Source organism: Apteryx mantelli, chromosome 2 (assembly GCF_036417845.1).
Source record: "Apteryx mantelli isolate bAptMan1 chromosome 2, bAptMan1.hap1, whole genome shotgun sequence".
In the NCBI taxonomy this organism is placed as follows: domain Eukaryota; kingdom Metazoa; phylum Chordata; class Aves; order Apterygiformes; family Apterygidae; genus Apteryx; species Apteryx mantelli.
In genome coordinates this window covers 166,543,479-166,560,557 of record NC_089979.1, presented here as the reverse complement: position 1 = coordinate 166,560,557, position 17,079 = coordinate 166,543,479, and the positions used below count along the sequence as shown (strand labels likewise).

At 40.6% G+C, this 17,079-nt stretch overlaps 1 protein-coding gene across 1 annotated transcript in view; it reads left to right on the top strand.

Moving 5' to 3' along the window:
• Positions 1-3,776: 3,776 nt before the first annotated feature.
• Positions 3,777-17,079, top strand: part of LOC106500110 (vasoactive intestinal polypeptide receptor 1-like) — a 29,549-nt gene continuing 16,246 nt past the window's right edge. Inside the window, exons 1-3 of the mRNA XM_013961783.2 lie at positions 3,777-3,809; positions 12,863-12,962; positions 16,700-16,807. Coding sequence (XP_013817237.2) covers positions 3,777-3,809; positions 12,863-12,962; positions 16,700-16,807 — 241 coding nt within the window. The remainder of the gene's footprint in view (positions 3,810-12,862; positions 12,963-16,699; positions 16,808-17,079) is intronic.

Here is a 17,079-nt window from a genome sequence, read left to right as displayed (position 1 = left end):
CCACAGCAATCCATTTTTTCGGCTGTCTCATGTCCCGCTTTCTCCCCATTCGCAACAACATCACACAGAGATCACCAACAGGAATAAAGCTTTCATCCTTTTTATAAACACTCCATTTCTAAAATACAGTGGAGCTTTCTTTTTAATTATAGATGCAATATGTTGCTCTGTAATGTCATGTTCTGCCTAACCATTGGGTTATGTGCTTTCAGTAATTGCAGCCTTCTTTCCAACCATCCAGGGCTTTTTGTTTTGTGCCTTTAGTCAAATTCCTCAAAAGATTGTTTAGAAATGTCAGTAAATTCACCATTATTCTCTGGCTGACAGCTCATATTGCAGTGTGGTGCTTGAGCACTATATTTCTGTCTAAGGTGCTGTATATGCACTCAGAGGAAATGCAGTTGCATTTCAGAAAGATTTTTGTTATGGAAAAGTCTTATACAGGTAGCATATGGTATCAAAGAAAAAAAGAAAAAAACCCAAACCATTCTCCAGCTCCTACAAAGGTTCTAAGCAGCTCAGTAAATGTCAAGTCGTTTTCATTAAATGGCATCAATTGATTCAGAGCATCCATGACAGGGATTAGCAAGAATCCCAGGTCCATTGCCTCATTGATTAAGTTTCACATGGTCGTAATGGTTAGATTGCTCATTAATGCTAATACGAGAACATTTATTTTCAGTGTTATATATTGGGCCCAGGTTGGTTCTGTAGAGCAGTAGGAAAATAGAGGCAGTCCTTATCTCAGATTAGTTATCCTATAGCTGCTTAGGGAGAAATTGTTTAGTTATCGTCAGTTTATCAAAGGAGGAACTATTTTGTGACAAAATATAACAAAATCCATCACAGCAGACACGAGATTAGTAGAAGCATAGTTACTTTCCTACATTATTCCATTATTGGATCTTCTTTGGATACTTACACAGAAATAACAGAGTGGAATGATTACAGTTAATAAATACGATAACCAAATTAGATTTCTAAATAAAGTTTTGGCTTACAGAAAGATCTGTTTTGAGGAATGAAGAGCAATAAATAGATTAAGAAATTCAAAGACTTGAATGTAGGTGAGGTTTACCACATTAGTTACACAAAGATACTATACAAATCCAACAAGGCTAAACTTTGTTTTCTTTCTTAGCACGCATAAAAAACTCTTACAAAAGGAGTTTCCAGCTAGCTGCTTTTAAAGCTCAAGGACTGGAAAGTGGCCCATTTTTTAGGTCATCTGTTGATCAGATAAGAAAAACAGGCAGAGGAGAGAAAATCTTGAAGACAGGAAGCACTGACAGACCACCTCTGCTCAAAGAGTCAATGCCTTCTCCTAAGGGCTGCATATGACCATGTATGTCAAGAAACTACACAAAGGAAAACCAGATTCTCTCTTGGTCCTGGTCCAAACTGAGAGACTGGTTATGATGACCTAAAAGATCAAGGTGACATGAGGGGCCTTAATTATTGGAATGTTTTTGAAAATTTGTGGACTGGAATGTCATATTAATATTCACTTTATTGTATTTTCATGTTTACATTTTGATTTTTGAGAGATATTTCTTGAAATACAACCAGGGCCCTGAACAACATGACCTGACTTTGAAATTTGCCCTGTTATGGGGGAGTGGGCGGGCCGTACCTCCATAGGTCCCTTCCAAATTAAATTGTTGTAGTATTCTTTGATCTTGTATACTTAAGCTGGTCGAATACTGTTCGGCAGGAATTAGAATTTGTCCTTATCTTGAGGATATTTGGTAGGTCTTGACTTTCCATTTTCCTTTGCAGCTCTTAGAGTTAGGAACTGCCCGATACCGTGTGATGTCTGCTTTGTGCAGTGGGATCCTGAAAGTTGTGTCAGTGTGGCCAGAACCACCTTACTGACTTGTGAGAGCTGGCAACAACTTTAACTCATCCATTAGAGAGGAGGAAAAAAGTCAAAATCCAATTTATATGTATATATACATATATATATATACACACAAATAAATAAAACATATATATATATATTTGCTTTCATCTGGATTTTATGATAAATATACTTTCTGGAGAAGTGTCTGAGGCTACTCTGTACAGGTAAGTAGTCAGATGCAGTTATGGACTAATGGAAAACAAGCGTTTAGAAAAGAGGCATTAAATGAGAATTATTTTACAGATGTTATCCCACAAATCCCTGCCTTCATTCCCCTCTATTCTGCACAAGTTGTAGAACTGATTGTCTCTCTAGCATGAGCCTGGGGCTACTATCTAATTTTAGATCCAAACTCCTTCGATTTGCAAGTCTAAGGTAGAGTACATCTTGAGATAAAACACCCAAATTTCAGCATCTTGATACTGCTGCCCATGTGTGCTGTAGGTGTCTAAACTCCCATTATAAAAGACAGTGATCTAGTCAGCACAGTCAGGGAGCTGAGAGAGAAATTTATGCATATCATTGGCATGATTCAGTTGCTTAAACATAGATACAGAGCGTCACTCAAGATGCCCTTGTATATCTGAAATATCTTCATGGAGCTGGCAAATACAACACAGGAATTACAGGAGATCTACACACTTTTTTAGAAAGATGAGGGAATACAGAAGAAGGAAAAAGTTGATATTTGAAGATCTTTGAAGACAGATTGATATATGAAGACAATACAAAATTGGGAGGAGTGGCTGATACACCAGCTGGTTGAACTGCTGTTCAGAGGGACCTTGACAGGCTGGAGAAATGGGAGAGAGGAACCTCATGAAGTTCAACAAAGGCAAGTGCCGAGTCCTGCACCTGGGGAGGAATAACCCCATGCACCACTGCAGGCTGGGGGCCGACCAGCTCGAGAGCAGCTTTGCAGAGAAGGACCTGGGGGTCCCGGTGGACAACAAGTTGAACATGGGCCAGCAATGAGCCCTCATGGCAAAGAAGGCCAATGGTTTCCGGGGCTGCATTAGGAAAAGCATTGCCAGCAGGTGGAGGGAGGTGATCCTTCCCCTCTACTCTGCACTGGTGAGGCCACATCTGGAGTGCTGTGTCCAGTGCTGGGCTCCCCAGTACAAGAAAGGCATGGACCTGCTGGAGCGAGTGCCTTTTTTCCACAAAATCCAGGCCATAGCAAAGAAAGGTTTCAGCCTTTACCTGTTGCACCAAAACAACTGTCAAAGAAATAAAGCGACATTTGAGGCATCTTCATAACACTAGGGCCAGAAAGACCTTATGTGGGTTGGAGAAGAGATGCTCTAAGGGTTGCTGCTTTAAGTTTTCCAGCTGAGGGGAAGCGGATGCCAAAGCCCAGAAACTCCATCTCCGAGAGTCCCCAAGGAATACCATTCCCAGACCCAGGGGAAACCCAGATCCTTTGCAAACCTGCTGACACGGGCCACAAGCACGGGACCATAAGCAGAGGGAGAGATGAATCCAGCATCTCTTCCTACACAGAGAGCATCTGCCTCCAAACACCCCCTACAAAGACCAGCCAGCGCTCTGGCTCCCTGCAGTTTTGGAGGCGGGCGACCGGAGGACAGCCAGGTTCTCCGAGGTGGGTTCAAAACCCCCTGGCTTGGGGTGGGAGATGTTGGAGCGTCTCCCTCCCTCCACTGCGAGCCTGGCCCTGAGGGACGGGAAGGTGGCGGGAGGAGAGCAGGAATTGCCGGGCTCCCTCAGGAGGGACCCAGGCGTCCGGGAAGGGAGGTGCAAGGCGCTCCTGCGGGGCGGGTCTTGGGCAGGTGGGGGCGGGCTGAGCCTCGGCTTTTTGGCAGCTTCACAACAGGCAGCGGGAGCGGGGAGGACCCGGCGGCTGCTGCGGAGGATGCTAAGTTTGCGCTGGCTGCTGCTGCCGCTGGTGAGTGCCCGGCAGCTGCCTCCGGCTTTTTTTGGGGGGGGAGGGAGGGGGAGAAGGGGGGAAGGGGCCACCCCTGGGTCTGGGGTGGGGAGGGAGAAGGCGACGCGCACATCTGGCTCGCCACAGCTGGCTGGTCCTTGCGCTGCCCCGCGGGGGCTGCCCGCAAGGGTCCGGGGGAGTGGGGGATCGCGGAGGCACGGCAACTTTTCTTAGCCCCACCAGAGCAGGGGGCAGACTGGCAGAAAGAAAGATAAGGAAAGAGAAAAAAAAAAAGAGGGAAAAAAAAATGAAAGAAGAAAAATTTCTGAGTTAGAGGTTTGACCGAGATCTTTTTCTTTTTTTTATTATTTATTTATTTTTATTATTTTTCCAGCCCTCAGATGCTATTAATAAATGTCATTCCATTCGTTAGGACTGCAGTTTTCAATGGGCAGAAAAGCATCCCTAGACTGAGTAGCCGTAGTACGGATTTAGAGGGACAGAAGGGGATGGCTTGTTGCCCTCATTGTCCTGAGAAAGGCAACTTTGCTGAAGAAGGAGGATATCTGGAAGGGAATCGTTTCTCCAGATGGATTTGGGACATTTTGCCTCTTCGAGAAGGCACTGATATTTTTACTTGCTGAAGGTAGCTGCCTTCAATGTCACCAAGCAGAAGCATGAACTGTCTTATGTCTGCTATGCACTGGAGGCAGCAGGTGAGATTGTAACATTAAAGATTAGGGGAGATGTATCAGCCCAGACAGGCAATCCAAGCCCCACGATCCACTGCTAGTGCTGCCTGGGCTGGATAGCAAAAGGTAGTGTAGGTATAAGTAGAGTCATAGCTCCTCTTTCCCCTAATCTTCAGCTTTAGAGAACTGTTTGGAAACCTTCCTATGGGTGTGATTTCTGGGGACTCATAATTCTAACTTTAGTGATTTCACAGTTAAGTGTTTCGTGTAGGCTGGAATTCAGATACCGTCTGTAGGAAATGGGGAAAGTCACCTCTAGGGAAGCATTTTGCCTTGTCCTAAGAAAGATAGATGGGATGAATATTCCTCTAGGGCCTGTTTTCCAGTGTTGGTGATAACAAAAGTGTAAATGATAACAGAATAGGTTTGATCCTTAACTTTTAGAAGTTGAAAGATAGGAGATGTGAATTCTCGCATCCTCTGGGAATCTGGCTTTCTACCTCTGAGACTTCTGGATTTCTTCTGTATTTATACAACTTTATCTGCAAGTGATAGGATATAAATCTCTGCCATATAAACCTTGATATATACAATTATTGTCATGACTAATCCCCTTTTTCCAGGGAAAACTAGTCAGGCTGGAGTCTTAGGCTGCTACAGGTAGAGTGACTTTGGCATGTGGACCAACCTCCTTACAGAGGCATAGCCATATCCATGCTTGCAGCTGTCTGCAGAGTGGAGCTAACCTGAGGTGATGTATCATACACAACTGTGGGCTGCTGGGCACCGTTTTAACATTTTAGCATACTGCCACAGATCATGTCCATAATGAAATACTTTTCAGATGGGATGAGAGAAGAGAAATTCCTGCTTTTCAAAATGCATGATCCACATAGCTTTCAGCATCAAGCTGTTGCTTACATATGAACTCCAACTGCTTGTCTGGTAAGAGTCAGTGCTCTAAGCATTGGTGGTTTTAATGTCTCCAGCCAGGTTTGATGAGAAGCTTTGTACTCTAGGTCAGAAAGTCAGGGAGGGCCAGTGACCCACACAGGACGTACTGAGTAAATAGTCCTTTCATGTGTCAAGGGAGCGCATCAGAGTGGAGGAAGAATTCTAACGCAGATTCTCCAAATAATTCTTTATTCTGATGTGAAAATAAACCAGAAGAGTCATCATGAAAACTTCTTCTGTGTAATCAGGCACTTTTAACTCCTATCAGCTCCACGGGGAGCTGTATGTTTCAGGATATACTTTGTGCCTTTGCAGAATAAAGCCCTTGACATTAAAAATTACCATTTGCTTGTAAGTGACAAGAAATGGAGAAGTGGGTGCTGAAATGCATAAAAAAGACATTTCCTGTCTTAAAGAGTTTGAAGTCTCAAGAAACCAAGGGTGGGGAACAAAAGAGACTGTGCATTCACTATCCTTCCCACTAAGCTAAACTGTCTTCTTCTCTGATCATTTAATAGCTTTTCACAATTCTGGGGAAGGGGTTCTGTCTAAGCTAAGGAATGGAGGCAGGAATGGAAACATTAATGGGCTATCACTGAGCTATACAGTTGCTTTAACACAGCATTTCTTGTGGTTGTAGAAACATGGATCCAAATCCGTGGCTAGGTGCTTAATTCCCCCCAAAAAAACAGAGGTGGGTGCCTAAATTGCTAGTATAGCTACAGTTTGCCAATCTGCTTTGGAGGAACACTACCTACCAGGCCCAGCACACCTGAAATCCCCTTCATATGGAATTGGAAGTGTGGAAGGATCAGTTTGTTTGGGCAGTTAGTTAGCCCAGAGGAAGTTAATGGAGAGAGACAGGTTCCTGTATAGTGGGTGCGTCGCTGTATCCTCATAGAGATGTCTGAGAGAGGCAGGAGGAATCTTTCCCTGGAATTGCCTGTCTGCCTTCATTGATTATTAAAGGAGGCTTGATGGGGGAACTTATATAAATCATCTAAAATTATCTACCTAAATTAAGAATCTTGTGTAAAGCTACTCATTTAGACTCCTTTAATACCACTGGGAAGAGGTGGAAGCACCACAAGAACAATAACTAGGACTTTGGCTGAGCGAGCTTGCGGACAGACTCAGGCATCTAAGTTCCAGCTGGCTTGACTTAAGCGACATGAAGCCCCACTTTTAGGCAAACAAGCTACACACACAGAAAGAGAGAAAGTTCTCTTTAGTATGGGGGAATACTTGTGAAAATGGACAGTAAGGATCTTTGGGTTTTGGTGTGCTTTGTTTTTTAAGTATTAGTGGTAATCAAATGTTCTACCAAGTCTAGTATAAAGCTAATGCATTTTGTTTTCATTTTTCTCAAGATAACACTAATTACATGTGATTTATCAACACAGTATATTAGTATGCCTATATTGTCACATACAGAGTACCTACGAGTAAATATATACAGATATACACAGATATGTATGTATAATAGATATTGTTTAGTATAAAGCTGTGCAATGAAATATAGTCAGATAAATGCAATCCAATACACAGAAGAGCATTCAAGTATTACTCCAAAGCCTTAAAAACAATCTTGAAAATATATTCCTCTAAATGAAGACTGTAAGGCAATCAGTGTCTCAGCTTCTCTTGTTCTGTAGGTAATCAAGTTAGAGAGAGGAAACAAACACTGAAAATGTCCTCTAGGTAGTCATTTTCAGCCAAAAAGCCTCCAGAAATAATCTATTTAACTGACTGAAGAAAAAGATTGGAAATAGGGCTTCACATTTGGGGTAAAAAGTTTTGGGTACAAGACTTCAAGTTAAGGGCAGGACTTTGATAACTAAACACATTGCCTGTGACTGGTGTCATGTCACTGCCATGGTGACCTCATGCTTTACAGTTAATCAGAATCAATCCTCCTATTTTTTTCAAGTGCATTTGAGCAGCGAACTTTTTTGCTACATCAGAAATCTTTGATTAGCTTTTATAGTTTCTTCTAATTTCTGGTGATACCTACTACTGCTTAAATCACATTATCAATATCTCACTATCACTCCTAGGGCTCAAAGGATTGGAAGATCTTTACTGTGGTGATTGCCAATGTAGTTGCATAGAAATGGACAGGATTTTACGGAGCTCAAGGTTTGACTCGACTCCCTTCAAAGTCAGTGGAAACATTGGCCCTGACTTCGGTGCTCTGTCATTCGCAGTCTCAAAGCTTTCTAATTAGTACTTGGCTTTTTCAGAGAGGAGTTAGCAGATGGAGAGAGCTAGGCTTTATGGAAGATCTTGATGAGAATTTATGAAAGGCCGAGGATTTCTTTGACTTGTTCAGTAATTAGACCTGTGTTCAAAATTTTTCATTTTCCAGTTCTTCATCCTGTGACACTGTCCATTTCATCAAAATTTCAGTTGAAAAAAGTATACATTTCAGAGCACATTCAGCAGTTGTCTGGACTGCGCCTTTCGGTACCATGGGCCAGCTTGCAGGAGTGGCTGAACACATCATTCCACAACAGAGAAAGGACAGGGGGTGAAGGATTTTTGGATGTTCTTGGTATGCCTTTCCATATCCCAAAATACCAGGTGAAATTTAATCCTCCAAGCTGGGAGTCAGTGTGACGTGAATTGCAGACAGCTATGGTTTTGTATACAGGGGAGAACTAAAATATGCAGCCATCAGAGTCATATCGGAAAAACTGAACTGATGAAGCAGAGACAGGGAGAACAGTGAGTACAGAGATGATTTCACAGGAAATCTGAGATGAAATCTGAGAGATGAATGCAAGCTATAGAGACAGAGGCAAAAAGAGCAGTGACAAATATTCATAGTAAATGATTTATGCATTTGATGCAGAACCTATTGGTGATTTTTTTGGCTTGCATTGCATTGGAAACTAAATCACATCACTGGAAAGACCCCTCAAGTTCTTGAAACCTTCCCATCTTGCCAGCAAATTCAGTTGCTTCTTCCATTTTTGATTAATTTTCAAAAATACTACGTATTACCAATTTATTCCTGACTCTTTGATCCCATTGAATTGCTTTTTCAAAAGTGACTAATATATTAGGTGCCCAGCTTTGAAACACTTAAGAGGCCCTTGTTTTCAGAGAGCATAGAAAATGTCCCTACTTTTCCCCAAGTGTGCTTGCTAATGGACTTTCTAATGAGTGAAGATCTCTCTTTTATGTGGCATCTAAATTACAGTTCTTCTACCATCATAGCAACCCAGGGGCACCATCTTTGGAAGAGCTCTCAAAAAAGACTGCTCTTTACTGAGTTGCACTATGGCATGGGAACGCTGCTAGAAGGTACTCTGTTCCCAGTGCTTGCTGAGTCTGGCATTGTCCAATCCATGACGCCTGAGAAAATCACAATGCAAATTGCCATGAGCTTTGATTTCACTGTTCATATGTGGGCAAATAGATGAACTAGCATGTTATAGAGGGAATAAAAAAAGCAATGTTATGCCTCCTCCTATTAGTACCACTCAGGTCAATGCTCTAACCTTATGGATATTAAGTAAAGGAAAGTCCAAAATCCAATTACAAGTCCAAAATCTGGCTCTGTAAACTCTGTCTCAGGTTTTTAGCAGGCCCAGTCTTCTTGTAGGCAACTTCTTCATGTTCGCTTGTGATTGCTTTGTTCCAGGCAAGATTGTTTCAGTGGTTAGGCCTTAGATTTAAGACAGCACTGTGACTTTTGGCTGGTCACTAGTGCTCAAGCCAGCAAAGAGGCTGTAGCGTTGCGATGCTCAGCAATGCAAAGCCCAGTTCCTGGAGTGCTGTCCACAACACTGTGTGAAACCTCTAAAGTTTCTGTATAAACCTTGGGGCGAAGGCACCCCGTAATGTGATTTTCAGCAAGGTCCATGCCAGCTTACTGTTTTAAAGCTGTCTAGCTACTAGCAAATGCTGAGCCAAGGAGTATCGTTTTAAAGCCGCCTCTGTGTCAGATTGAACTCCCCAGCCCCTCAAATCTCTGCTTTGCTTTGGTTCCTAAATTATCCATCCATATGGTCAACAGGGATAACTCTTTTCCTACAAGGGCTCAATGGTTAACAGCAGATGCCTCCCAATATGCAATACTTTGTCCACCACATGGAGAAGCAACAAATACTGGGACACTGATTTCTAGAAAGTCTATTCCAGGCAGGTTAGAGGAAAAATCTGCACTGTTATCTCAAGGCACTGTGAGATTAATAATGAAACATAAGTAAGCCACAGTCAACAAATCACAAATAATGTTCTGGCCAGAAGGCTATTCTTTAACTGTAAAATGGTTTAATGCCTCTCTTTTTCTTAAAGCCTGAGGAAAACCAACAAATTGAAGCATCATTACGGTTTTCAATTTCTTGTATTTGTGTGTCATTTTTTCCTTTTTTTTTTTTTTTTTTTTAATAGCAGTGGGATTACTTCCAGTAAGGCTGCAAGATTCTTAGTTAACACCACCAGTCTCATTTTTGTTTCTTATAGGATAGGTTGTAGGTTACATCTGTAACTGCATTTGATGTTGATATGGACACTGAAGTGTCCATAATGCTTAACCTATGACAAAAACTCAGGGCTCTGTTTTAGCCACACTCACCTCCCACCCCAAATCCAGTTCCCCAAAAGCAAACAAGATGTGTGCATTCTGTTTAATTGCTAAGCTATCGGGGTAGTGAGACTGACTACAATCTCACCATTGTTGAGTATAAGCAGCAAATTTCTGTCAGAAATCCTAAAATCATTATTGTTTGTGATGCATGTCTGCTCTCAGAGGCAGAAGACAGGACTACACTGATTAGGGACCTGACCTGCTATGGCAGTTCCTATGTCCTGCGTAAAATCAACGCACAGCTTCCCTACAGGAAGGGTCTGGCTAATGCATGGTTCCCCAGGTATTGCACATGGATTGCACTGATTTCAGCAGAGCTGTGCTGAGTTATGGTGACTGGGGGTCTGGTTCAGACAGTGTGGATTTGCTAAAGGAAGGGGAAAAAAAAAAAAAAAAAAAGAGATGCAGCCTCCTTCAGAGCAGCAGGCAGCCTGGCATACATATTCTTCCTTAGAAAATGCACTTGGGAGACCACAGCTACTTAGCTCCCTCATTTGTGCTCCACCTGTGCCTTGCTTAAGTTGGCCTTTAGAAAAAGATAACACTTCTTCCCCTGAAACTTTTCATAATAAATTACAAGTCTGCCTGCACTTTTCCCAGCATTTCTGGTATGAGCAGGGAGCTTGAGTTAGCCCATCTGTCCCAAATGCTTGTTTCTCAAAGACCTTTTAAATCACTTCCCCTTTCATGGTTTTGATTTCATTTTGGGTACTGGTTGGCCATTGCCTTCAAGCCTTTTGCTGGATAGAGGACCCAGTATAGATGGTAAATTGTATAGCATTGTGTTGAGCTGTTAAGACTTTTAACCATCAAGCCTAAGAATATTCCAAATACGGTTTCTCATCAGCAGCAACAGAGTCCAGAAATTATAGAAAGTGAAGAAATGACTTGTTTCCTGTGCAGCTGAATCCATGTTTATAAATTTAAATGGTAAGGGATTTATGTAGCACTCACTTTGTCACTGCTACTCAGATTGTTTTTTTTGTTGTGTAGGCAGAATGGAAATTGAACTGTATTTTAAAAGATAAAGTGATACATAGGGATCCTATTAAAATCTGAAAAATTGTATTCCAGAATTGTGTTAATATAGTTGAACAGCAAGAGGTACTATTTTAAGAGTTACTCATGCTGATTTATAAAATGTATTTAAAATTACCCACTGGAGGAGAATAATGTATGAAAAAAGCCATATTTTAATTTTCTTTTCATACAGTGTCCTTAATCCTTTTTCTGTTCTGATATTAGGATGTATGAATGATCTCTAGGGCTACATATTTAAAAACAGTTTGTCCTGCTACTTCAGAACCCAGATGTAGGGTTCTAGAAGAATTTTTAAGGTTTTTTAAAGATAAAGTTGTGTTCTTTTTTTTTTCCCCCAGGCAGATATTGTTGCAAAATAGCAATAGTCTACATGACTGCCAGCAAAGTTTCTGTTGAGGCTAAAAGAAGTCCTTGTTGCACTTCTCACTAAAAACATTCTGAAGGCCAATAAATCAGCTTCCTGTGACTGAAAAGGCAATATAGCAGTGATGTTTTCATCTGTACTGTATTTTCAAAGTCATTAGAGGCTTAGAATGGCCTTCAGTCTTCCTCAGAAATGTCTCAGAAAGCCTTCAATCCATCATTTCAATTAAAATCACTATCCCCAGAGCTGGTTTTGCTTTGAATAGCATAGCTTGCAAAGGAGCAAACCCGCTGCTCTACTCTGTGTAAGACTCTATGCGTAGAAGATCCTTTTATAACCAATGGAGATTTAGGGCAGGACTCAGTTGTCCGAACACAGTTTAGTTGCTTTCTAGACTATGGACTCTATTGATTATGGGTGCAACTCAGTTGCCTAAACATGGGTGTATAGAATTATTTAAGACATCCTGGAGTGACTGAGACTTCCACCAGGGGCTGACAAAGTTGTCACATGAGCTACACGAGACAAGTGTTTTTCTGCAGTAGCAGCTGAAGGACAGGTGGGATACCTTATAGCATCCCAAACAGCACTAACCATCTCTGGGTGAGTTAAACATGCCTTAGATCTCCATTGCCTGTAAAAGAAGCCCAGATAACTAGGTCACATGTAGATGCCTACAAGTCTCAGAGAAGACTGAGAGACCATTCTGTTAGTCTCAACATCAAGGCAGAGTAGGTACTCCCTCCAGAAGAGTAATTAAATCTATATTGTCAGGCTTGCGGCTAATTCATTTGATAGAGAAAAACTGATTCTTGGGTGCTCCCAAGAGTGAATAGAAATATTTTGACAATAGTACTTCTGAACACCCAAACTGATTAACTAAAGAAATCCTCTTTATGATTAAAGAAAATTATTTTTATTTATCTTTTTATTTGTCTTTTTAAGGGAAGAAACAAAGTGTGTGTGGTCAGGCTGCATGTATGTTTGGGGAACTCAATGTGACCATTCCAGTAGCTGATGAACTCTTTGTCCAATTTTGGCCAGTTGACAAAGAGGTGAAGATCCAAAGATTATGAAATCCATTTAAATTTTGTGAAAAAGGTAGGTGGAAATGGGAGATTGTATAAATGTTCAACTTTGAGAAAAGGTGCTGCATGAGCTCAACTCTTATGATATGCCAAAAATCCATGAGAGTATCCATGCCCACATGTGTATGCAAATTGATACACATGCAAGCTAGCATTCTCTTCTTCTCTTTGTCTGTCCTCCTCCTTTACATACCCTATTTGCAGAAAAATCTTCAGGTGTAGTTTTCACATTCTTGGATAAAGCATCGTCCATGAGGTACAAACTGGAAGGAAACTTGGATCTATTCATTGTGATAATCACCGAACTTCTTGGCTTGTTTTGTCCTTTTTTTATTGAGGTTGCGGGAATCCATCCAGAATGCAAGATATTCCAACAGGTGATGAAAGAGGAGGCTCTCTGCTTAGAAAAGAATGAATCCATTTCGCCTGATTTTAAAGGTAAAATAACAGTCCTGAAAGCCTCTGATTGATAAGAATATATCTCATATCACTTCAGGGGCACAGTGTGAGGGTACTATTTGTTCTCTTGAGCGAAGCTTTGATTCCACATTCTTATTTTATATCATCTCTGAATAGCTGTTTTGCTTTTACAGGCTGAGGCCTCACATTATCTAATTTCAGACTTCTTTAAAAGCTCGGTGTCTAAGTCTGGACTAGTCTTCTAGGGTTCCCCTCTATAGTAAATGGAGGAAGATGGGTGACTCTAGAACATGCTTCATAGCATTTGTCATAGATGCTTACTTTAGGATGAGATGAATCATTCTGTGGGGGCATATTTCTCTTTACTAACTACAGAATGAGACTAAGGCAACTCATTCAGACTTTAACAACTTTAGATACTTGAATTAGGGCAGAAAAATCCTTTTTGTAATGTCTTAAACTGATGAAGTATTTTGTGTGTTCTTTACTTATATTCAAAGCTACAAAGAAACTTCCACATAAGAAATTAAACAGCACCCTGTAGTTGTATTGCTTTGCAAATCAATCCAGTTTTTTGAAAACGTTCTTAAAAAAAAAAAAAAATCCTGTCTACTTCAAAATATTCTATTTCAACATTTGCAGAGTTTTTTTTCTAATGATTTATTGTGGTGGTATTTTGAAATATACTATATGCTCAAATATAAAATTTGAAAATTATAAAGAATATTTCAGAAAGTCTATAAAATATTTAAGAAATGGTGTGTGGAGGTAAGTTCTCTTTGCTAGGATTTATGCATTTGGGAGGCTTGTTGTGAATTGATTCGAAGTGAAATTTCAAAATGTCCAAATCCTTTCCAAAGTTCAGTTATACTTTTCTGGCCAGCTTTTGTTAGGAAATATTAATCCATCTCATTGAAATTTTCAATTGGCATGAATTATCAGATGGTCATTTTCTACTGAGGAGTTATGAGATGAAGATGCCTCATACATTTGGTGTGAATAGAAACATTGCAACCACCTTAGACCATCTGAAAGTCTACTTTTAGCAACCTATAGAAATTTAGAGATCAGCCCCAGCATATGTCCTTTGTTTTCCTATTTATTTCTCTGTGGGCTAACCGAGTACTCTAATGCCTAGTCTCCATCTTATGGCTGTCTATTCTATTTTAGTGTTTTTTCCCTAATCTTGTCAAGTCCAGAATGCCTCTTGAAGAGATTCTGCACTCATTAACCCCCCAAAAAAGTTCTGGCAAAATTCAGGCATTTTCCATAATGATTTATCAGGTGCATTTTCTGTTTGAAAAGTATAGTGTAACATTCCAAATGTTTTCTTTTTTACCAGAAAGATAATTATATGATTTTGGAAACTTCTTTGTAGCAAAAGCTATTCAAAGTAAAAAAAAAAATCCTCACACTTCTGTTAAATATTTAAAAATCTTGAGCCTTGCCAACTCTGATCTTTTCAAGGTTCTCCTTTCTACATTTATCTGATAGAGATGGAAAGACTTTAACAGAAACCTGCTGTATTTACAGCCTATCTCAGAACATTTAAAAAACAATCATTAGATCTGGAAAAACAATTCATACCAACAATTAAGTTTAATGTATTTTTAAAATAGACTAAGACTTTAAAAGAGTCCCTGGCTTGTGGTTCAGTTTTCAGGAATTGTACATGAGACACTATGAAAGATTATGATTTGTAAAGAGTTACTTCCCAGCAGCTGCAGAGAATTGGAGGTGGAATTCGTCTATGTTGCAGACTTTTTAATCCAAACTAGTTCCTCATTACTGTCTTTGTGCAGAGCGTTGTGTAATGAGTGCCATCAGCAGAGTCCAGGGTGCAATTCCTCTCATCTTGAAGTAGAACTGTAAAACAGGTCAATTGAATCAGGTTCTAAAAATGCTTATTTTTCTCCATTGTCTGGAAAAAAAAAAAAAAAAAAGAGCCCTAGGTGACCGAAGCAGACTTCAATATCTGCAATGTCAACACTACTTGATACAAATCCTACCGCAGCTGTCTTTATGGCATCTCAGGTGGCATGTCCCAATCATTAGTCTCTTGAATATCTCAGTGGGTAAGATGCTCTTGCTGCCTCTGCACTCAGTGGTTTCCCTGCTATTAACTTGAGCAGTCGCTGGAAATGAAGACAGATCTGGGACTTAAAACATCTAGGTACAACTCCCACATAATGTTACCTGATTCTGTTTTTTCAACCCCATGTTCTCAAATAGGTTAGTTTTTTCAGGCCCAGTTCTTCTGAGATGTTTTAGTCCCTGTAAGAGGGTCCCTTTAGGTATCCAAGTCTCTTAAGAGTGGGCCACTGCATAGCTGGTGGGACTCACATTACCTAACTGCAGTCATTTAAGAATTAGCAGCCTAGTTCAGGCTATAATCACCTACTACATGCAGTGAGTGATTCATCCCATCCTCAGAAAGGAACAGCCAATATATGGGATGAATCATCTGCTGGAAGTCCACGTCTTTTTCTACTGATTAAACAAGGAACATAGCTTAGATTAGGTAACTCATTTTAGACAATTAAAATTAAGGATAAGGAATCTAGGCTCCTTTTTTCCCATCTGGCAAATTGGGGATACCAGGAATTTCATCCTCCCAAGGGTGATGTGAACATATTCCTATAGGAGAGTCTCAGTACTATCGTTTCGGAAGCCAGAGAGTAACTTTGTTTAGCTACAGAACAGTAATATTACTTCCACATTTCAACTCTTGACAATTTTAGATTTGCCTTGTCATCAGTCACAGAGGAAACAAAAAAGAATCTGAAACAAAATAACATCTCCCAAATGAAACCCATGCACTGTTTTATATCTGCCTTACGACTACCTAGAGATTAGTTTCTCTTACAGCACAGTGCTTTTTTTATTGATTCAGGCACCTTTACATACTGATAATTTCTCTGTGCAGCACCCACACCTACTTACCAACAGACACTGCGTGACCGCAGCTTGAGTCTCGATGTGATGCATCAGCGACAAAGCTGTGATTAACTCTCTCTTCTGAAAACACTTGTTGTCAGACTCATAGCTAGTAGTGTGCCCTGTCTCATCAACCAGCAACCTCTGGTTTTAGGGAACCTCATGAATACCAACCAGCCAGACATACTCCTGGTGATGGTTATTTCAGAGGATGCTGAGAGATGTTCTTTCACGTCGGGGTGAATCTAATCCCTGTTGAAGTCCACTGCAAAAAATCCTGTTGATTGGGTGAGACCAGGATTTCAGCCTCTTTATTATTTCCTTTAAGCCAGGTGGAATTCATAGACCATCAGCATGGAATTAAGAGGCTAAGGCTGAGTTTTTAAGCCTGATGCTTTTCATCCAGACTCTGAATCCAGTAATGAGAAATCTCAAGCACTAACAATTATTCTGTATTTTTTATTTTGGTCATTTATGTTCTGTTTTGACAACGGAAAGAGCTCCAGTTGATTTGACTTTCAGATTGTGCCTGCTTTAATTTCATGTACATTGTCTCATAAGAGAAGGTGGGGGAATGCTAAGCGTGTGTGTGAGAGACGATGCATTCAAGGCAAAGAGGAAAACAATGCAGTCCTTCATTTGCAGAGCTGCAGGCGCTGTTGCGACTCTTCTTCATGCATGTGAGTTAGTGGGAAAGCCACAAAACATGTCGCTATTGAAAATCCGCTGTGTGGTGTTCTGTTTCTGTTTCCTTATTTAGAGGAGGGTTTTTTTGTTTGTTTGTTTGTCTGTCTGTTTGTTTGTTTGTTTGTTTTCAGGATGCCCCAGAGACTGGGATGGTCTAAGTTGCTGGCCCAGAACCCCTTTTGGGGAAGTGGTTAAAGTTCCCTGTCCAGGATTTTTTGAAGAAATCACCAATATCCATGGCAAGACTTATTCTTTTCATCTGTAGATATTTTTGAAATAAATTATAACAGTTAAAGATTCACCAATACCTATATTTTCATGACTCACCATGCTATCTTATGTCAGCCAACATACAGTAATTATCCAGATACGCATCTTGGCTTATGGTCAATGCAAGGTTGGCACTCTTGTGTGTTATGCTGCGTGAAATTATCTAGTCTCTCTGGTGGACTAAAAAGACATGTGATCACACTAGGTTGCTGAGGTTATAAACTGTCTATTTGTACATCAT